General features: G+C 48.7%; 1 protein-coding gene across 3 annotated transcripts in view; it reads right to left on the reverse strand.

Annotated features, from left to right (window-relative positions):
- Positions 1–21,856, reverse strand: part of LOC138282926 (microtubule-actin cross-linking factor 1, isoforms 6/7-like) — a 533,430-nt gene that overhangs the window by 86,944 nt on the left and 424,630 nt on the right. For all 3 annotated transcript variants that reach the window (XM_069220983.1, XM_069220984.1, XM_069220985.1), the window contains exon 34: positions 10,274–10,436. In XM_069220983.1, the coding sequence (XP_069077084.1) occupies positions 10,274–10,436 (163 nt within the window). The remainder of the gene's footprint in view (positions 1–10,273; positions 10,437–21,856) is intronic.

Below are 21,856 nucleotides of genomic sequence, written 5' to 3' on the forward strand. Positions count from 1 at the left end.
TAGTAGTGGGTGGAGGTTGGTTATAGCACTCTGGCCATCTAAAAATGTTAGAGGATGAGTACCAGCATTGGCAGTAGAAATGTCTCCTAGACTGGAAGCCTGATCTCCATTGCAAGGAGCAAAGAGAACAAGCCCTGTCACTAAGAGTGTTCATAGCTCACAATGAGTCATCAATATACGTTCCAAAAAGCTGTTGGCATATTTAGCACATTAGACTGCATTTATGGTCAGAAGGATGTGCTTTTCTCTAAAACGGTAAAAAACTGGCCCTGTTGCCATTTGTCTGAAATCATCATTAGGGTGTCCAACACAACATCGATCAATGCCAAAACATACGTTTTCTATCAAAGATGATCCTACCACAATTAACTGTCATAACGACCTAGAACAGTGCTGTCATTTGCACTCTTAATGGCAACGGAATCAAAGGTTCTACTTGTTTGCATCATAGTATTTAGGCAACTGCCTTCCTTGTCTGGTAGCACCACTCTGGGCAATGAGGGATTGCAAGACTGGCCCTGGGCGACAACTGAAATGCTTGTCTCTTTCCTGTACTGATTAAGAGGACAAGCAGGGCAGAACCAGTTGCATGGCATTATTTCTCAAGTTTGGCAATATTAGCTATGCCTCGATATCTTAATTCAGTCATTCCTCCCACAAATGGCAGAGAATAGACATACTGATCTCCTCAGCCTTCTCTAAAGTTGAATAAAACAAGTTCATAAAAATGAATAGGAAATAAGTTTTCTACACTTGCTAGAATGGTAGATCGAATTTTTAAAACTATAAGATTGCAAAAGCGGTGAATGTGGTCATGAGTAAAATATCTCTATGTTGAAGCTCTGGACTTAGGTCTACCTTAATAGAGTCATCATAATAATGCGGTGCCTAGTCTTGAAGGACACTGAAGGACAATGTTCTGATGATCACAATCATTACCATTGTTGTCATCCCGACCAAGTTTTAAAATTATCAGTCGGTGTGTATGTGTGCTTTCTCTTCTTCAGGGGAAGCACAGAGGCACCTCGCTGGATGCTCAGGGAGTGGCAAAGTGCGCAACTGTGGATTTCTCCTAATAGCTGGTTGAAAATAGACAATCACAAACAATTTTGTGATGTCCTTCAAATACCTTAAAAAATCTGACCTGAGCAAGAAATCTGATCTGAAGCATAGAAGATTGTGAAAAAGCTTGTTGACCACCATAACTCAATGGACGCTCATAAAGTTGTTCATTTTCATAGTCACTAGCACATATGTGACCATCCAGGTCATGAGTAACTGTATCCTAATTGTCAGGCCCCCATGACAGGTTTCTGAATCCAAGATAGAATCTTTATAATCGCTGTCCAGTTCACTTAACTTTGCACTCTGAGCAAGGTGGAGGCTTCTATATGATTTCCTTTAATTTATTTTTAAAAAGGTCAAAATAAGAATAAAGAATAGGAGCATTACCAGAAAAGAGTAGTGTTTCTTAAAAACCTCATTTGCAAACCTTTTATTTTTTAAAGAAAAAATGGAGTTCAAAGAATCAGTGCAGTGTAGACATGCAGATTGCAGCTATGTCAACATGAAAACTGACACTGCACCTATGTGGGCCCACAGCCCTCCAAGTACCCTCTCATGTCCAGTAGGCAGCAGTTACCTCAGTTGTTTTTTTTAAAAGTTAGTCAAAGGGTACAGATCTAGAGAGCCTATTTCAGGGTGTCTCCAACCTTTTCAATAGTGAGAGCTACTTCTGATTAGTGAAAGGTTTCCTGAGCTACTGCCCAACATCAGGGATCTGAAAAGGTACACAACTTAAGCACCACAGCTTAGGTTCCCCAGTTGTGCTCCTGTGGTGTCCATAAAAGCTAGGCATGACTAAGTAAAGAAATAAATGAAAAGATGGAAGAGCTACAACAAAGGGATGAAGATGGGTATGAAAGGAAGAAAGAAAAAGGGAACGGAAGGAAAGAAAGGGGATAATGAAAGAAAGAGAAGGCACAAGCGCATAAAGGAAGAAGAGATGAAAGAAGAGATGATGGTCAAAAAGAAAGAAAGAAAAAACGACAAGATAAAAGAAAAAGAAAGAAAAAATAGAAATAAAAAAAGAAACGAAGAGTGAAAAAATAAATAAACTGAAAAATAGAAAGGAAGAAAGAGAAATAAAGCAGTACATGAAATGAAGGAAGGGCAAAGTCAAAAAAAGGAAGAAAAAGATTAAGAGGAAAAGGAAGAAGAAAACTATAAAAATAAATAAAGAAAAAGAAAGCAGCCAAAAAATAGAATGAGAAGGAATGAAAAAAGAAAAACAAAATAGTGTGAATAGCTGTGAGGAATAAAATAAAATGAAAACAGAAAGAAGGAATGAGCAAAGTAAAAAGAGAAGCAAAAGAAAAAAGAAAGTAGAAAGAAACAGAAGTAAAGAACAAAGAAAGAAATGAGAAATGTAGAGGATGAAAGGAGAAGAAAGACAAAAGTATTAAAACAGCATAAGAGAAATAAAGGAAGATAAAAAAGAAAAACTGAAAGGCAAAGCAGAAGGATAGAAGTAATGAAAGAAAGACATTGGAAGAAATAGAAGGAATAAGCAATGAGCTAAAGCAAGAAAGACAGAAAACCTGAAGGAAAAGAAAGAGAAAGAGCCAAGGAAGGGGAGAATAATACTTTAAAAGTGCATCCACAGCAAAAGGACAGCTGCATACTTTCAAGGAAGCTGATCGGAGTTATTAATTTTTTAAGTTTTTAGTGAAAAATAGCACCTACAAGATCAAAGCACCCACCACTAGCATCTAGTCACACAAGACCAGGGCAAAGTAAAAAATTATGGCTGACCGCAATGGAGCGAGGTCAGGCTAAATGAGGTGGGTTGGGCCTGGTGTCTCCGCTTACCTTTGGATTTAGAAGGAATTTCAAGGAAAAATGTCTGGGAAAGTAAAGTTCAGTAGGTTAAGGTGGCCGGTGGTGTCTGAGGAGGGGGCATCGGCGAGCCGATGGACAAAGTGCCAATTAAGATTTCTATGTTTGAACTTGGTCACTTTTTTGGAAGTCAAAAATCTCCAGTGGGATGAAATTGCAGGTGGCAGCTGCTGAAGGCTCAACGAGGCAGGATACCCTTCCAGCGAGGAGCCGCTGAACAGGGCTTGGTGTAGTAGGAGAAGAATATAGTGGGAGCTACCATAAAGTCGGGCTGACCAGCGATGCACCTTGGGCAGATCGGCGAGCAAATAGGTCCTGGTCTCCTGTTGGTTCTCAGCCCACTGGTGGGCACCACATGGAGGGCAGGACTATCTTCAGGTAGGCTTCAGGTGTGGATTCAAGCTTGCTGCAGCCTTTTATGTCCCTGAAGCTCAGGACAAGAGGCCAGCAAACCAGCACTTGGAGTCACTTTGGTAGTCATTGGATCGAACAGCAAGGCAGGCCTCAAGCAGCAGGACAGTATCTGAAGGTACAAGGCAGGCTTCAAGCAGTAGGGCAAGCCTCTGGTAGCAGCAGGACAGTATCTGAAGGTACAAACCAGGCCTCAAGCAGCAGGTTAGCCCTCTAAAGTACAATGAATTCCTTCTTGGGGTCTTGCACAGGTCCAGGAGTGAACTGAAGAGTTGGTCTGAGGGTCCAATGCTTATACCTGGTGCCAGCCTTTGAAGTGGGAAAAACGTCAAGGTCCTTCTATCTCCATTTTCTGGAAACTTCCCCTGCCTAGGTTCCAAGAGGTCTAGATTGACAGAAGACTCTTGTGAAGTTCTTTGTGAGTGCGCTGTGGCAGCTCCTTTGAAATGTAAGAGGGGCAGGGAACAGCTACCCCGCCCCTCATACATCCTGACAGAATGGCTCATCCTGCCAACAGCTAGTCTACATATGGCCCAGCACACAGACACCAAATAGTTAGGACATGGAAATGCCAACTTTCTGTAAGTGGCATTTTTAGAATTGTGACACGAAATCTGACGTTACCGTTAAAGAGGGTTTATATTAAAATTCTTTTGAGACCAAACATGACATTCTAACCTGTTCCCAATCAAAGGTTAGCACTTATTAAATGTAATAAGGTAACATTCTGTTATCCTATGGGAGCAGTAGACCTTGAAGATTGAAGTTAGGAGGTTTTTAATGACATGACATTTAAAACTTAAAAGTGCTGGCCCACTAGTAACATTTTAATATACATGCCCTGGGGAAATGTTGTACCATTTTACTAGTGACTTATAAGTAAAATGAATGTGCCAATGGGCTGTTAGCCAATTTTACCATGATATAAAGAGTTATCACAAGTATTTTAGCACTGGTTATCAGTGGTAAGATGCACAGAGTTCCAAGGCCAACAAAAACAAATTTCAGCAAATAGGAGGGGAGAAAGCAAAACATTTTGGGGTGAGGACCACCCTAAGGACTTTCAGGTCTAACATGCAGTAATTGCAAGATGGAGCAGAAGGATAAGGGAAGAATATTCCACAGATGAGATACCTGAATGACAAAGATCTACCTCCTGTTCGGGTGAATTTTGACACCATCAGATTAGCATCCTCAGAACAAAATCTACGTCCAGGAGAATACTGAAGGAAGGAGGCCCAATTCCATAAATAGGTTTGTGCACCAGGCAGAGTAATTTAAAAACAACCCTTTTAGGCACTAGGAGCCATTTGTATTAAGCTTCAGTGGCTGGCAAGAGATGTGGGAGAGCTAAGGCCAAATGAGCTGCGGCAGTCTAAATTCTATATAACCTTTTGCGCAGAGAATCAGAGGAGCTTGAAAATAAGGAGTTACCATAGCCCAATCTACTTAGAATCACCACCTGAACAACCAGTGGTCGCACATGTATAGAGAATAATGGTTATGACTTTCCAAAGCATTTTTAGAACTGCAAAACATGTGGGGGTGAGTTTGTTGACCTGAGACGTTAAATTTCTGTGTCAAAATGGAACCACAGATGCCCTACGGCCAGAGAGAGGGTAAGTAAAATCTCCTGTGTCCAAATGAAGTCAAAAAACGTCTTGGCAGGTGGTCGGATCAAAGTTGTTGTCAGAACACCAAATACAAACTCTATTCTATCAGAAGAAAGGAGGAAGCTCTTGTAGATGGATGTTTAGTTTCTCTTAGAATGTCCATACACTGTGGAAGGCTTAAGCGTCTATGTTGAGTGAGTTCAGGAGCCAGCCTGCCAAAATCAAAGATGGTAGGTCTGGCCTCCAAACTTGAGGAGAAGGTCTGATCTACACAGCAGTTTCCTGTGTAGTTGTTCTGGCTCATTGTTGGATAACAGTGTTTCCCCCAATAGATACACTTGCTTTTAAGGTATCCAGTACAGCTCCTAAATCGTGAAGAGACTGCACAGGCATTATGTTGATTTATTGTGACTGATGGTCAACCATAAGTGATTGAGAGTAGAGACTGTCACATGGAAATGGTGACGAGTTTGCTGATACCTTGATCAGCCAGTCATCCAGACACAGCTAGACAACCTTCTGTTTCCTGAGATTCGCTGCAAAGACAGCCATGCACTTTGAGAATGTCCTTTGGGCAGACTTTCAGGCCAAATGGAAGGACTTTGTACTAGTAGTGACTGCTATTGATCACAAACCTCAGGAACCTGCAGTGCTTCTTGACTACTGGCATATGTAAGTACGCAAATGGAGCATAGCCAAGCCCCTTGAATAATATGTGGGTAAATTTGATGTAATGTCTGCACCCAGACGAGTTTTAGCTTGCAAATGGGTCAGAATTCACTCCTTAGAACTTTCTCTCTTACTAAAAAAACAAGAATAAATTTCCATGTCTTTTTGCGAAAGAACTAGAACCTCTACGGCTATCTTCTGCAGGGGCACATTTACTTCCTGTTGAAGCCTTTTCAGTTATTAAGTGGACGACTTCTTTGATGATATTGCTGGTGGCAGATGGCTGGATCTTAGACAGTAGCCATTCTGTACAATATTCACTACCCTGGCATCTTTTGTGATGTATCTCCACTTTTCCTGGGACCTGGAACTGCTTTCCCCAACCAGAGTCAGTAACGTAATAGGGGGAAGTAGAGATTTGATATTTTGTCCCTGCAGATGATTTTCTTGCTGCCAAAGATTGGGGACCTCCTCTCCCTTTCGGTTGGCACTGCTGTTGATGGAAAGGCCTGTGATGCTGCTGTTTGTGCCCACTGAGTGTTATGAACCTTCTGTGGATAGTATCACCAATTGTAAGGGTCTAAAGGTGTGTTTCCATTCTTCTTTCAGTTTCTCCAAGTCAACAACTTTCAAGGTCTCCATTTTGAGTTTCATACAAGCCATTGTGTTGGAGGTTTGGATGGCAAGACCTGAAGCTCACTCACTCTTGAGGCAGAGGTGATCACCACGAGGATGGCTGTTTTAATTGTAAGGAGCCTGAGAGGGACAATTATGGAGAGGATACATCAAAAATGTCAAAACAAGGTTAAGGTCCCACTGGGGCAGGATAAATGGCGAAGCAGAAAAGAGATGAACAAGACCTTTTAGAAACGTATTTACTATACGGGATTTGAAGAGGGAGAGCTAGTCAGACAACATCAAAAATAGAGAAAGATAGCCCTTGAGAGTGCTCAGAGCAGAGACTTATTGGGCAAGAGAAAGAATAAAAAGGAGAACCTGAGAACGGGGGGCAGAAAGGAGATCAACTTATTTTTCTGCACACCATGCCTCAAATTATTTCCAACAGCAGGCGTATAGGGCTTAGTAGAGGAACGCCTAGCTGCCAAGATGATTTCACAAACTTCGGAAGAAAGGGTGAAAGCTGTCAAATGCCCCTGCTTGATCTCCATGCAAGAAGGTGGAGACTGGACAGGTGCGGGTAGAGGCCCCTCCCCTGCTGCTCCTAACGGAAGATCCTCCTAAATGGCCAGCCTGATCGGAGGATTGATGGCCATGGTCAGTAGTTCGGGATACCAGACTCTCCATTCCCAGTACGGAGCCATAAGGATAACTTGGGCCTGGTCGGTATTGATCTTCTTGAGAACTCTGGGTAGGAGTGTAATGGGTAGAAAGGTGTACAGGGGGTCTACAATCCGCTCAAGACGAAAAGCGTCTGCGCACGAGAGCCAACTTGCAAACTCTAGCACACAAAACTGCTGGCACTGTGCATTCTCTGCAGAGATGAACAGATCTAACCAAGGGTCTTCCCACAGCTGCAAGAGACCTCGCGCCACCTCCGGGTGGAAACGCCATTCGTGATCTGCTAGGCATCTTCGGCTGTGTTTGGCCACCCTGGCATTCAGAGAACCCGCCAGTTGTTGAATCACAAGGAATATGCCTTGGTGATCCAGCTTTGTCCAGAGACGCAGGGCCTCTTGACAAAGCGTCCATGACCCCACCCCCCCCCCCTTGTTTGTTGCAGTACCACATGGCGGTAGTGTTGTTCGTAAACACCTGCAATAGCCTTCCCCTTGATGGAGAGTAGAAAGGCTTTCAATGCCAAACGGATCACACAGAGATCCAACCGATTGATGTGAAGTGTAGATTTCGCCAGGGACTAGTGTCCTCTGATATCCACCTCTCCCAGATGGCTGCTCCATTCTAGGCATCTGCCACTACTGTGAGATCTGGTTGGGGAAGGGACAGGGGTCTGCTGCTGACCCAAATATGGTTTGATAACCACCACTGCAGATCTTTTGCAGTTCACTCTCTTGGTGAAAACCCAAGGGGCGCTGGTAAGGCCAAAAGGGAGCACGGGTATAAAATGCTCTTGCCCGACTGAGAGCCACAATTAACCCCTGTAGGCAGGCAGGACAGGAATGTGTAAATATGCCTCCTGCAAGTCCAACGCCACTGTCCAGTCTCCTGGGTTCAGGGCAGACAGCACCTGAGCTAATGTGAGTATTTTGAACTTCGTCTTCTTGAGCAAGTAGGTGATGGGCCATAGTTCTAGGATAATACAAACCCTTTGTCCTTTTTTGGCACCAGAAAGTAGCAGGAATAGCAACCACGACCCACTTCTGGCATCAGCACTCTCTACGGCTCCCTAGGCCTAGAGAGCCATGACTTCCTGGCGGAGAAGAGGCAGATGATCCTCCGTCAGTCTGTCTTAAGATGGTGGCCTGCTGGCAGGGGTAGTCATGAAGGGGAGGGAGTAGCCCCTTTGGAGGATCTGCAAAACCCATCAGTCCAGGATTATGGACTGCCAGCGGGGCAGGTAATGGCGAATCCTGTCACCAACTGGATGCCCATGATGGTATCAGGGCAGATTAGAAGGGTTTGGAGGCTGCAGATACCAGTGGGGTGGTGGACTGACCAGACCGCTGGCTGCCTGACACACGAGGTCTGTGGGTACCACGCCCTCAGCCACTCAGAGGCTAGGAAGCATGCACCGCACGGTAGGTGGGAGGATACTGGCATGGTGCTGCCAACGGTTTCAGAGGAGGCCCGGGCTGTGCTCTCCCAGGCTGTCGTCGACAGGAAAGATGCAGCAAAGTTCATTATATCTTGTGGACTTGACATAACCGACTCACTGGGCAGATTGGTTTAATTGCCAGTGGCCATGAGGCACAATTCCTGAATTAAAACGAATGACTTTCTGTGGGATGCCAATTCTCTTTGATGGAAATGCCCTTTGAGGGCTCCCGTCTGTTCAGAGACCAGGCAGATTCGGCGCTGGAGTGTTTAAGGACAGTCACCATATGGCCACGTTCTTGGGCCTTTCTATGGCCCATGTCACCCACAATCAGCCTTTCACTCCTTTTGTGGCTACAGAAGAACCAAGGAGACTGCACCACAGGGGGATTGGATGTGAGCTGGCTTCACGTGAGCAGGAGTCGCAGGCGTCGATCTTACTACTGGAGTCAATGGCACTGGCGTTGGCTCGACCTCTTCCTGCTCTGACATCTACAGAGTGGAAGGCTTCAATGACTCATCCTTTGAAGAATGATCAACCGAATTCATGTCTCGTATCCTTATTATGTACCATTTGAGGTGACTCATTTTGATGAAGGAGTAAAAGGAGATCTGGGCTGAGACTTCCTGAGAACCCAGCGATCATCTCATGCTCTAGCTATAAACATTTTGGATTCTCACTCCTTTAGAGTTTGGGATAAATATTCTGGCAATCTTGATATGTGCTGACATTGTGGCTGGATTTCAGGCACCAGAGACATATTTTATGAGGGTCTGTATTATCATTTGACCTTCACAGTGTCGGCAGGGTTTGAACTCGGCAGCGAAAGAAAACTGCATCTATGTGAAAGGGTAAAAGAGAAAAATGACAGATTTCTGATGAGAGTAGAACAACTTTGGAATGCGTCAATGGCACAAAAAATAGTAACTAACGTCAGCACGCCTCTGGGGACAATTTATGACTCCAGTGACATCACATGGTGCCACGTGCAGTGCCGTGATGGAGCCACGGCCCCCCTACATGGGAAAGCTAATGAAAAGTTCCTGGATTTAGATTGGTACTTGGGATATTCAACAGGTGAGGAATCTGCAGGTAGAAGTACCCATCGGAATTACTGAGAAGATCCAGTGATTTTTCACCCTAAATAATCTTACTAGGGATAATAGAAGAGAACGGAGTGTGAGAGAAGGGAACAGACTTTGGTGAGCCTGGCCCATTACTGGCAAAGGGAGACCTAGCTAAACAATGCCTGTCAGAGACCACCTCAACATGTGAAGAATGATTACAAGATTATGGACTGGTGTTCAAAGTTAGAACAGCCAATTTACCAAAACAGAGTATGCACTAACAAGCACAAGAAAATAGGAGGCCCCTGGTGGAATTGCTATCAGTTACCTACTATATGAACATCCTTTTGGAATAATGCAGGCCTCAAGTGAAGATAATGATTTTAATTATTTTTGACAAACTATATGTCAAATAGATCTGTAAGATGTATTGTTTTTGCTGTGTACAAAAGATCGCAAAACATACTGCAATAAGGAAAAAAAGTAAGAAATGAAAGTGGCCAACAATTACTTCATCTATATTGCTGCCTACCATCATTTCGACAGACTCAATGTGATCCCACATCAAAAAGACTCCTGAAGGTCCTACTGACAACATCTAAGAAAGAAACAGATTCAAGGATTACAAACTACTGTAAAGCTGAGAGGGTCTGAACTTGGAGAATGGAGAAAGAGTCACACACTTATTTACCAGATGCCCAGAATTGTCTAGTTATTTACTGAAAAGAAAATTGTAGAGTCCTGAAACACAGCTTTGACAAACATTGAAAATTACTTTCATTCAGGTACAACTTGTTTTTAGTTTAAAAGAGCAATTGGCCCAGTGAGTCCCTATTTGTTAATGAAAAGATGCTCATAAGTGGGCTCTTGCTGTTACTTACTGGAGGTAAGGACGCTATCCACGAATTCCTGCTGGCTGATCCTCCCATCCTGGTCCCGGTCAATGCCACGGAACACATCCAGGATGCGGGATTTCATGTGGCTGATCCACTGCATGTAACGTTTCCTCCAGATGGCAAAATCAAAACGTGAAAACTCCTCAACCTGCAGGAATACACGATTGTAATAAAATTAATAACATTGTATGGGTCAGAGGACACACGTGTGCCTACCTCAAATTAATCCAACACTTTCAAATGATCTTATAAGGTTGAGACTGCTCAAGAACTCACTTAACACAAAGATTTAAAACAATTACGATTTTCTTTGCACAGCAAAGCACAAATCTACCACGTGTATAAATGGAAGAATTTGCAGAGAGAGCATCACCTCTGAAATATACCTATGAACATGAACAACCAGGCATTTTTTGGGTTCACCTCTCCATCGTTAACTCTTGACAATGGAAGACTTCCCTTTGTACCCTTACAAAAGCCCTTCTCAATAGTGTTCAAGACTCAAAGGTCCAGGGTGCATATTGTTGGTGGTGGTCTTAAGAAATCTGATTCACAGAACAAGAAGTAAAAAGACAGAGGGCCTGATTCTAACTTTGGAGGACGGTGTTAAACCGTCCCAAAAGTGGCGGATATACCACCTACCGTATTACGAGTCCATTATATCCTATGGAACTCGTAATACGGTAGGTGGTATATCCGCCACTTTTGGGACGGTTTAACACCGTCCTCCAAAGTTAGAATCAGGCCCAAAATCTGGGAATTTTAGATTTTCATTAGGGTTTTGAGGCACGTTTTTCCAATTGCAAGGTCCATAGAAATCCAAGCAGTGTATCTTATAAATCCAAACCAATCTGAATTTTAGGCGCCCCCATTCTCCTACAGAACACTTGCATTGCAGACAATCCACAGGAGTAGGGTGTAAATGCAGCATTTACGCATTTATTGTTTTTTCTTTTTTGTTCATGTGGAAAGTTGTTCTTTCCTGCAGGGAAATACCTTCTCCCACTTTACACCCCTTTGCAACTATGGGAGTGGGTGGTGCACTTTCCTACCCTTGCTCTGAATTTCTTCAGGGTGGAGGTTACATCACATACAACAGGCATTTCCAATGCAATAGGTCTCACATGTGCTCGAGTTAGAGCTAATGGAGTTGTAAATTCATAACTGGACTTTTCTTGTAAATAAATTGGTCAATCCTGCAATTTGGTCTTTTCCTGGCCCATAATTCCAGTAGCCCTGCATATAGCTAAAGCACTTCCATTTACCTTCTTCCTCTATCTACAGCCAAAAATTAAAATGTTGCCATTTAGCATCCTAATTTAAATCTGCCATGCCAAATCCAATTGAACACCACTTCCACCACCCCACCATCAGAGTTGTAGGCTGGCTAACGCAATTCCCAAAAAAAGACACAAGACAGCCATGGAGGAGTAATGGGAGAAATAAACTAGAAGGGTCACCCAAACATATCAAGAGTGTTCAAACAGTCAGAGTGTAACAAGGATGTTAAGTTGGTCTGAGGGGGCGTGGCTTCGGGCGTCAAGATGGCGGTCGCACTCTGAGAGTGCTCTGGACCCCTCCGTCATCCGCCCGATGTTACCACGATTTAACGACTTAGCGGTGCTGCGCTGACTGTCCATGCGGATCCCCATCCCACTGGGGTCCCGTTGAGATGAGCGGTGGTGGGATCGGGCCCGTTCGTACGTCGCGGCCTGGATGCTAAAATGGCCGTCGGGCCGGACCACCTCGAGGAGGTTGATGCTGAGCGGCCTGCCCCCTGACGCGGCTGCCTTGATCTGGGGCGCCGCAAAGAACGAAGTAGAGCCGACGCTGGGCCTCGGAGCGCGAGCCCCCGTGGACTGGTGGGGTGGCGCTGCCCTGACCCACGAGCAGGACTCCTGATGCCCCGGGCTGCTTCGCGCACATACCTGGTGGCGCCAGCACGGGAGCTGCGGCGTCCGAGCCGCTTAGAAGAAGGGATCTCCTGAGACCCGCCCGAGCGGGCGAAGGAGCCACTAAAAGAGATCCCCTCGCGGTGAGTCCCTTCCGGATTCCCCGGGGAGGTGAGTGGCGTGCGGGGCACCCGCGGCTGACCGAGAGGGAGTTAGCCGTGTCGGAGCCCGCGCACTGGGACGACGCAGCGCTTGTGGTGCCTTGAAGGGATTTCCCCCGGGAGTCCGCCCGGACGGCGAGGGAGAGGCACGGGAGGAACGCCGGCCGCCCTGATCTGGGTCGCCTCGAGGGGGTGTTCCCCGGGGTCCACCTGGCGGCCAAGGAGCCATAATAGGGGCGTCCCTCGTGGCGCGCCCCCCCCCCCGGACTCCCGGGTGGGGTGTGCGGCGTGCCAGGAGCCCACGGTGAACTGAGAGGGCGGCGGATGTGCCGGGGCCCAGATGCTGGGAAACACCCCTAAATGAGGATAGAAGAAATAGGCTCCAAGTAAGAGGAACCCAGAATCCTGGACCGCCCTTCAGGGCCCTGAATAAGTGGGACCCACCGCAAAATCCTCTGAGGTGGAAACGAGCCGAACAGGCAGAAGCAAAATCCTTTGAACCACCCATTGGTCCGCGCGGCTGTAACTCGACCAATGCATACCCACCATCATTAACCGTGGACCAGGTGCCCGGGCCGGAGCGACGGCGGATCCACTGCCGGGACATCGTGCCCCCGGGTCCAGGACCCCGGCGACCCTGGGCTGGTGGCCATCCAACAAAATCCCGGGCGTGCTGGGGTGGCCCCCGGGGTTCTCCCCACCAAAACTTGCCACGGGGAGCCCCGTCGACGGCCTTTCGCCCTGACACACGTGCCGGAACATCCTAAGGAACTATACAACTGACCCCCGTCCCCCGCATTAAGATGGGGAAAGACAAGGCAAACAAACAACCCCCGGCCTCTCAGCAAAAGATCGACCAGTTCACGACACCGGCAGGTCCCCGGGGGGGAGGAGACGCGGCTGGCGGAGGTTCCGCTATGGATGGAGTGAATGCCATCCTTCATGCAATCCAATCATCGCAAGTAGCCGTAGAGACCAAAATCGGGGAAGTACGAGAGGACATGCGTCTCATTCGACAAGACCTCAGAAATGCGGTGAGTCGTATCACCGAAGTGGAAGCCCGCGTCTCCCAGACTGAAGATGAGCTATCCGATCTTAAAACCAAGGTGGCCCAGCTACAAACTCGAACCAGCGAGCTGCACCGCCGCGCAGAGGATGCCGAAAATCGATCAAGGCGTAACAACTTGCACTTTATCGGATTCCCCGAGGGCGTGGAAGAAGATAGGGCCTCCAAATTTCTGGAGCAGTGGATCAAGACCTGGATGCCAGATCAAACCCTCTTGGCTTGGTTCGCAGTAGAGCGCGCCCACAGGGCCCTTGCCCCACGCCCCCCTCCGGGTGGCCCTAAACGCCCGATGATTGCACGCTTCTTTAATTTCAAAGACCGAGACAATGGGGGTGATTCTAACTTCGGCGGGCGGCGGAGGCCGCCCGCCGAAGTTCCCCCACCAAAATACCGCTCCGCGGTCGAAAGACCGCTGAGGGTATTTTGGGATTTGCCCTGGGCTGGCGGGCGGCCGCCAAAAGGCCGCCCGCCAGCCCAGGGCAAATCAACCTTCCCACGAGGACGCCGGCTCAGAATTGAGCCGGCGTAGTGGGAAGGTGCGACGGGTGCAGTGGCACCCGTCGCGTATTTCAGTGTCTGCATAGCAGACACTGAAATACTTTGTGGGGCCCTCTTACGGGGGCCCCTGCAGTGCCCATGCCATTGGCATAGGCACTGCAGGGGCCCCCAGGGGCCCCGCGGCACCCCCTACCGCCATCCTGTTCCTGGCGGGAGTCCCGCCAGGAACAGGATGGCGGTAGGGGGTGTCAGAATCCCCATGGCGGCGGAGCGCGCTCCGCCGCCATGGAGGATTCTCAAGGGCAGCGGGAAACCGGCGGGAGACCGCCGGTTTCCTGCATCTGACCGCGGCCGAACCGCCGCGGTCAGAATGCCCTGCGGGGCACCGCCGGTCTGTCGGCGGTGCTCCCGCCGACCCTGGCCCCGGCGGTCTCAGACCGCCGGGGTCAGAATGACCCCCAATATCCTTAAAGAAGCCAGACGCACTGAGGATCTCCAATGGGAGAACCACAAGATCTTAATTTTCCCAGACTACACCCGTGAAGTCCAGACCCGCCGCCGATCATACGAGCACGTGAAGCAAAAGCTCAGAGCAATGCAGCTATCATATATGCTCCTCTTCCCCGCAAGACTTAAAGTACTCATGGCTGGGAAAGCTTACTTCTTCAAATCTCCTGAGAGTGCGTGGGATTGGCTAACAGAGGAGGGCGTCGGGGCCCAGAGGGGGCCCCTGAAACCAACTGGGGGGACCCCTCGTGAGGGCCCCCGTGGAGGGACCCCGGAGGAGCCGGAGGCGCACCAGATCCCGTAGAGGAAGGCAGAGAGACTCATGCATCCCCCCGAACGACGAGGCGGCTCGAGACCCGATACGCAGACTGAGGAGGCCCCCGCCGGGCCCTCGGCGCCCCGAGACACAACGCAAGCGGCGGACGACAACCGCTTGAGCCAGTCCCGGGTGCTTGGGTAACTTGAACCAGTGGGCTCCCACTGGGACGCATTCGACAGAATTGGGACCCGGGTGCACACCGCAGACTCCGGGGGAGATACCGCGGGTGGCGTTATTGCCCCTCAGCACACATCATGTAAATTTTGATCCAGACCTGCTAAATTGCAATTGATCCGACTATATGGAGGGGTCCATCACTCCACCCCAACGACAGTCCTTCTGGCTGTTAAGTTTTGGTTGAAAAGTAGGGCGACAGATGCTTCCAGGGAGGGAGTATGGGGAGGGGGGTGGTTGGGGGGCAAAGAATTTAAATCAGGTTTAGATAGTAGAATGTTTACTTGTTTTCTTTATCTTCTTTACTATTTAAATATTCCAATGTTACGTTTGAGACGGTCATCCCGGAGTCCACAATCAGGCAATCAAAACCACATAACACCCACACAGTCCACGCCCTGCCCCCATTGACCCACATTATCTCATGGAACGTAAATGGCCTACTAGATAAGATCAAGAGATCCGCAGTATTCAATACCCTCCGCAGATACTCCCCCTCAGTGGTCCTATTACAAGAAACCCACCTCCTTGGGACTAAATGCCCCATGCTCGCACGAGGAGGATACGACAGGGTTTATCATGCAGGTTTCTCCAGATGATCCAGGGGGGTGGCCATTTTGCTCCACCGCTCACTACCCATGGTGGTTACAGCCACACAATCCGACCCCCAGGGCAGATTTGTAGTAGTTATGGGGACCCTTCATGGGTCACCGATAAACCTTGTGTGTGTGTATGGACCCCCGACGGGACTAGACGCATTTTTACTCTCGCTTCGCCGCGTGGCAGCGGGTCTCCCCCAGGGTACCACCCTGCTGGGAGGGGACTTCAACGCCGTCCTCAACCCCAGCTTGGACGTATCTGGCGAAATCACTGTTAGTAGATCCGCCCGATCTTCGAGTCTTAGCAGCTGGGCAGAGAGCCTTGGCCTGTGCGAGGTATGGAGAACCTGGCATCCCAGGGAGCGCCGGTACACGCACACTTCGGCTGCCCACTCGACACAGTCCAGAATTGACCTCATATTCATGCCTGCTCTCGACATTAATAGCGTCACGGGTGCGGAACTGCTGCCCCGCGGAGTCTCAGACCACGCACCAGTGCGCGTCTGGCTGGGTGGCACAGACCCCACCAGACGACCGATGTGGCGCCTGAACGCATGGTACCTACAGGACAATGACTACACCCAAGAAATTAGGAACCACCTTACCCAATATTTCGAGCTGAATCTGGGTTCGGTCCAATCCCCGGGCACACTATGGGCCGCCTGCAAGGCCACTCTTAGAGGACAAGCCAAGTATCTCCTCCGCTCACGTGAGCGTGCCAGGGACTCACAGCTGTCCGAGTTGGAGACCAAGGCACTAATCCTAGAGCGTCAGCAGACGACCTCAGCATCGGCCTCTGTTCTGACACAGCTTACTAAGATCAGAGAAGAAATTAAACACATAGCAATGGATTCAGCAAAACATATTTGGAGGGCCTCAGCAGCACGAATATATGGCTGGGGGGACAAAAACGGGAAACTCCTACACTGGCTGGCCACCCGCCCTCTGGCCAACAGGGTCATACCTGAGATCATGGAGGATTCGGGTTCCCTTTCCAAAACTCCTATAGAAATTGCGCAAAGATTCGCTTCCTATTACATGCGCTTATACGCAGAACACTCCCGACCCACTGCCGAGAAAGAATCCCCCCTTTTAAACGACATTACTCTTCCCAGTGTTCCCCTGGCGATAAGGAATACACTAGACGAACCTATTGACCTCGCGGAGGTCATAAGCGCGATCACCAGCTTGGCGCCGGGCAAGACCCCTGGGCCAGTCGGATTCCCTGCGGAGCTGTATAACAGGTGCGGTGACATTCTGGGTCCCCACTTGCTCAGTATGTACGAAGAGGCCGAAAAATAGGGCCGCTTCCCTACTGAGATTGACCAAGCCACAATTGTGGTGATCCCCAAGGCTCAACCGCCATCACGACACTGCTCGGCATACCGGCCCATCTCACTTCTAAATACAGAGATCAAAGTGCTGTCTTCGATCCTTGCCTCTAGACTAAAGGAGGTGATACCTACCCTGGTACACCCCGACCAGTGCGGCTTTATGCCTACCCGCAGTACCCGACACTGCATCAGGCGTTTACACCTAGCTTTGGCACATCGTACGACCTTGTCACACACCCCCCTGGCGCTACTCCTACTTGACTTCGAAAAAGCTTTCGACACAGTAGATTGGTCCTTTCTGGATCAGGTGTTACTTAAAAATGGACTCGGGCCTAAATTCCGAAGACTGGTAAAGCTCCTTTATTCTAACCCGACGGCCCGGGTACAAGTGAACGGAGTGGTCTCCGACTCATTCCCAATTGGCCGTGGCACCCGACAGGGATGCCTACTATCCCCGCTGCTCTTTGCACTAATAATAGAACCCCTGGCGATACTGCTGCAAAATGATCCCCTGATCGAGGGTTGGTCCTGGCCCAACTGCCCAGAGGACCGGGTAGCCCTATACGCGGATGATGTCCTAAGGTACATTTCCAACCCGGCCAGAAGCGGTCCCCGTGTCTTACAAATTCTGAACCTCTTCGTGGAAGCCTCGGGACTGATCCTAAACCCTAATAAATCCCTACTGGTCCCCCTACATCGTTCCCGGGACTGTATAGACTGGCAGCAAAACATCCCAGTGCGAAGGAACAGCTTTAAATATCTGGGAATATATATCTCACTACTACCTGAGCTGACATGGGAGCTCAACATCACACCACTAACTAGAAGAATCAAAACTGACCTACAGCGCTGGAGGGCTCTCCCCTTAAACCTGCTTGGCAGAATAGCACTCTACAAAATGATGATCCTCCCCAGACTCCTATATTTACTGCAAAATTTCCCACACCCCATCCCCAAGAAATGGTTTGGTGAGATGGATTCACTGGCGCGTCAATTTATGTGGAACGACACCCGTCCACGACTCGCGCTCAAAACCTGTCAAAGAGACGTTTACGACGGGGGACTGGGCATGTCCAACACCCATTATTATCTCCACGCGATGCACTTGCTCGTGATCAATGACTGGGTGGGGGGCGGGTGGTCAGACCCGGCGTATTGATTGGAGCTCCGGTCACTGGGCTACCCGCTGATCTTTGATATCCTGTACGGGGGCCCGATATCTCTGGACATCCCAGACGTGACTAAAGTGACTTTACTGGGTTGGCGGGTGGCCCAGAGACTGTCGGGGTGGTGGGGGCGCCTTACCCAGCAGACCCCACTATGGCACGGGAGGCACCTAACGGAGGTGGCGAACCTGGAGGGCTTTCAGAATTGGGATAACATAGGTATCTCTACCCTGGGTGATGTATGGGAAGGGTCACACATGCGATCATTTGAGGACCTCCAAAAACTCTTCTCCTTAAACAAGACGCAATTTCATAGATATCTCCAGCTCCGCCACGCCCTACTAGTACAAGTACAAGCTGGGGACAACATACCCGAACATAGCCCCATGGAGGCGAAGGTATTGATGGGGAGCCTGGGCAGAGGAGGTGTCTCCCAGATATACCGTGCTCTGATCGCCAATACTGCTTGCCCCCTAGAGGGGCCCCGCCAGAGATGGGAGGGATGGGTGGGCCCTATGGATGGGATGGACTGGAGGGAAGCACTGATGGCCCCCGTACCCTGACAATGGCCACCCGCTTCCGGTTAATACAGACCTTTTACCTCCACACAGCCTATCTCACACCAACCAAACTACACCGGGCAGGCCTCCAATCCACTGCGGAGTGCCCGCGATGCATGAACCCCACAGCAGATTTTTTTCACATGGTATGGACATGTCCAATTATAATGGCCTACTGGGGAGCGATCTTACAAGAGATCTCAGGAGTCCTACAGGAAAACATAGAAAGGGAACCACTGACACGCCTACTGGGGATCATGGGAGACACTGGGCTGAGAGGATCTGACCGAGCATTCCTGGGGATGGCATGCCTGGTAGCCAAAAGGGACATAATGGCGGACTGGAAAGCCAGATGCGCCCCAGCACTCACTAAATGGAGACGAGGGATGGACTGGTGTGCACTCCGGGAAAAACTGGTATACGAGGCCAGAGGATGTCCAAATAAATATGATAGGATATGGGGGAAGTGGGAAGCTGCAGCAACCACTTAGGCGATGTGTGACTCTTATTTGTATTGCGGTGCCTGGGATCCGGGACTTGAGACCGACTACTGTTAGGCGCCATGTTGGCGCTCAGTTAATGAGTGTATGTTTCCTTAACCTTTTTTTTTTTCCTCCTGCAAAATCAATAAAATATCTTTATCAAAAAAAAAAAAGTTTGTCTGAATCATGGTCATAACTGCACTAAGGAGAGATTAATACAACATGTACAATTATCATGTAAACCCAATAAAAAACCTTTATCAGAAATGAACTTTGGGCAGTAGACAGTAATGCTCAGAACAGCCCACAGAGGGCACCACAGTGGAAATGGCATTTGTAAGAAACATGGTCAGGTAACCATATAGTTAGCCCCCAGACGGCATAACTATATGAAAAGAAAATGTCAGAAAGTAATGCAGCGTAACCATATATTTAGCCCCTAAAGGGCATAAAGCATTACACATTTTTAGGGCTAGCATGCCTATTGCAATGAAATTACAAACAATGCCTTTAAAACACAACCTATTCCCAGCTACAAAACAAAAGTTACAACCATGAGAGTGCTTAAAAAGACACTGAATGGTGCAAGAGGTTATTATTTTGGGGTCCCCACTAACATATTGTGGGATCCAGAGATGACTGTAGACAGAAAGAGCACATTGTGTGAACATTTTAAAGGTGGTGCCTTGTCCTAGGACCACCACAATCTGAGCTACGGGCAAAAATGTTTTGGAAAAGCAATGCCCTGCAAAGCATTATCGAGCATGTTTTCGTCCCTGCGAATATTGTAGTATGTTGACTGTAATGCTCATAACAGCCCTGCAGGAGACTGGCCCTCTATCTAGTGTACAAAACTAGGCACACTGTGTAAGAGGTCCAGGCAACCACACGTTGGTTTACAGAGGTAAAAACTAGATCACCTAATGCTCTAATGTTTATGGTAGCTTGGTCGAGCAGTTAGGCCAATCTTGGAGATGTCAGACGTCAGCTGACCAGTACCCAAGGTATTAGTACGGATCCGCCACTGGAGGGCGCAGTGCCACCAGACTTGGCACACTTGCAGGGGTTGTCCTTGTGGTTGTTCGTGTGTCGTTAGGTCCAGCTGCAACTTCCAGTTCTGGAGTTATCAGCCGGTCAGTAAAGTGACCCTCATTGGGTTGCTAGTTCCTTCTTGGTTGCAGAGTGGTACCTCCACGCTGGAGGGAGTTCTTAGGCGACTGGTGAAGCATGGAGGTCCTCTGGGTTTCTTGAGGTCAGTCCAGCAGCTCCTCAGCTGTAATTGTCGGGTCCTGGGTGCAGCAGGCAGGGTTTGGCAACTTTCCTTTGTGCAGCAGGTCCACAGTTCTCGTACCTTTCTTTGTGTCACTTGAATGTGTTTTTTTGGTCTAGGGATGCCCACTGAATTTAGTGGGCGTTTTAGGGAGTACCTGGTAGTGTCCAATGGGACACTTACCTTAGGGTGGCTAAGGCCACTATAGTGACCACTCCCTGTGGGAAGGGTCACTTCACTACCCCCGAATGGCTATTTTCCTTCCATCTAAGATGGAAAAAAAATGAGAAAATTGTCCCCCTTGCAGGCAACACCTTATGGGTGGTGCACGCCAGGGGGTTGGGGGGTGGCGGGGGGAGTCACTCCTCCTATCTTTTGTGTAGTTTCCCGCCTTTGCTCCTGCCAAACGTTGGTGTTTACAAAGGGGATGACCATGTGCTGCTAGCAGCAGGCCTGGGGGTCGAGTTTCAAAGGTGGTAAGCCCTTTGAATCTCACCGTCAAAGCAGTGCACATTCCTGAGAGAGGGGATGTTAGCTCCTCCACCCAGGAAGGGCACTGTTTTACAAACCAGAGAGACAGGGCTCGCCCTACGGGTGTCTGGAGGTAGCAGGCTGGATAGAACCAGTCGGCAACCATGCCAGGGTAGTTAGCTTTTGCAGGGGGCACCTCTAAGGTGACCCCTAAACACATTTAGGGATAAATCCAATAATGGTAGCAGTTTGGATTTATTATTCTGAGTTTTTTTTATACTACACAACCCAGGGTTCAGAGGGGCCATCGTGTAGCTGGAAAACCTGTGTTGACCAGTGTCCAGCTCATGCACTAAAATGGCTGCTCTGTACACTCACTATGTCCCAGGTTTGGCAAGGGCACAGTGGGGGCATGCAGTTATGCCCTCACATATACTATGGTGCACCCTGTCTTGGGGCTGTAAGGCCTGCCAGAGGGGTATCTTACCCATAGTAAATGCAGTGTATGGTGGACAGGGAACACAGACAGTGAGCTATGTTGAGAGTGTGTTTTAGGTTTGCACTAGGACACTCCGCCTGCAATGGCAGTGCTGGGTGCATCTGGATGCATGGCCCTAGGGGGTGGCACAATCAGTGCTTCTGCCCTCAGGGGCCTACCCATACTACCCCATGCCCTGGGTACCTAAGTACCCTTTTACTAGGGACTTATAGTGGTAGCTAAGGGTGTATCCAATTGTGCCAATGCATCACAACGGTTTTAGGGAACTCTGTCCCAGGGAACCTGGTTAGCAAGGGCCCTGGGCACTACACCTTCTAGGCTACATCAAACATCAGGCAGAAAGTGGGGGCTAACCATGTTTAAAAGAGGCCTTTTCTCACAAGCCCCTAGAGGATACCATGAACTTACTGCACTAAACAAACTCTAAAAAACTAAGGAAATGAAGATTAATGCTGACTGATAGACAGCGTCCTTGTAGAGCTATGGAGACTGATTCTTCTTTAAGAAGCCAGCAACTTGGGGCGTGGCCAACATGGCGACCGGAGCGGCAGCATAAACTGCAGCTCCGAT

Source organism: Pleurodeles waltl, chromosome 2_2 (assembly GCF_031143425.1).
Source record: "Pleurodeles waltl isolate 20211129_DDA chromosome 2_2, aPleWal1.hap1.20221129, whole genome shotgun sequence".
Taxonomy (NCBI): Eukaryota; Metazoa; Chordata; class Amphibia; order Caudata; family Salamandridae; genus Pleurodeles; species Pleurodeles waltl.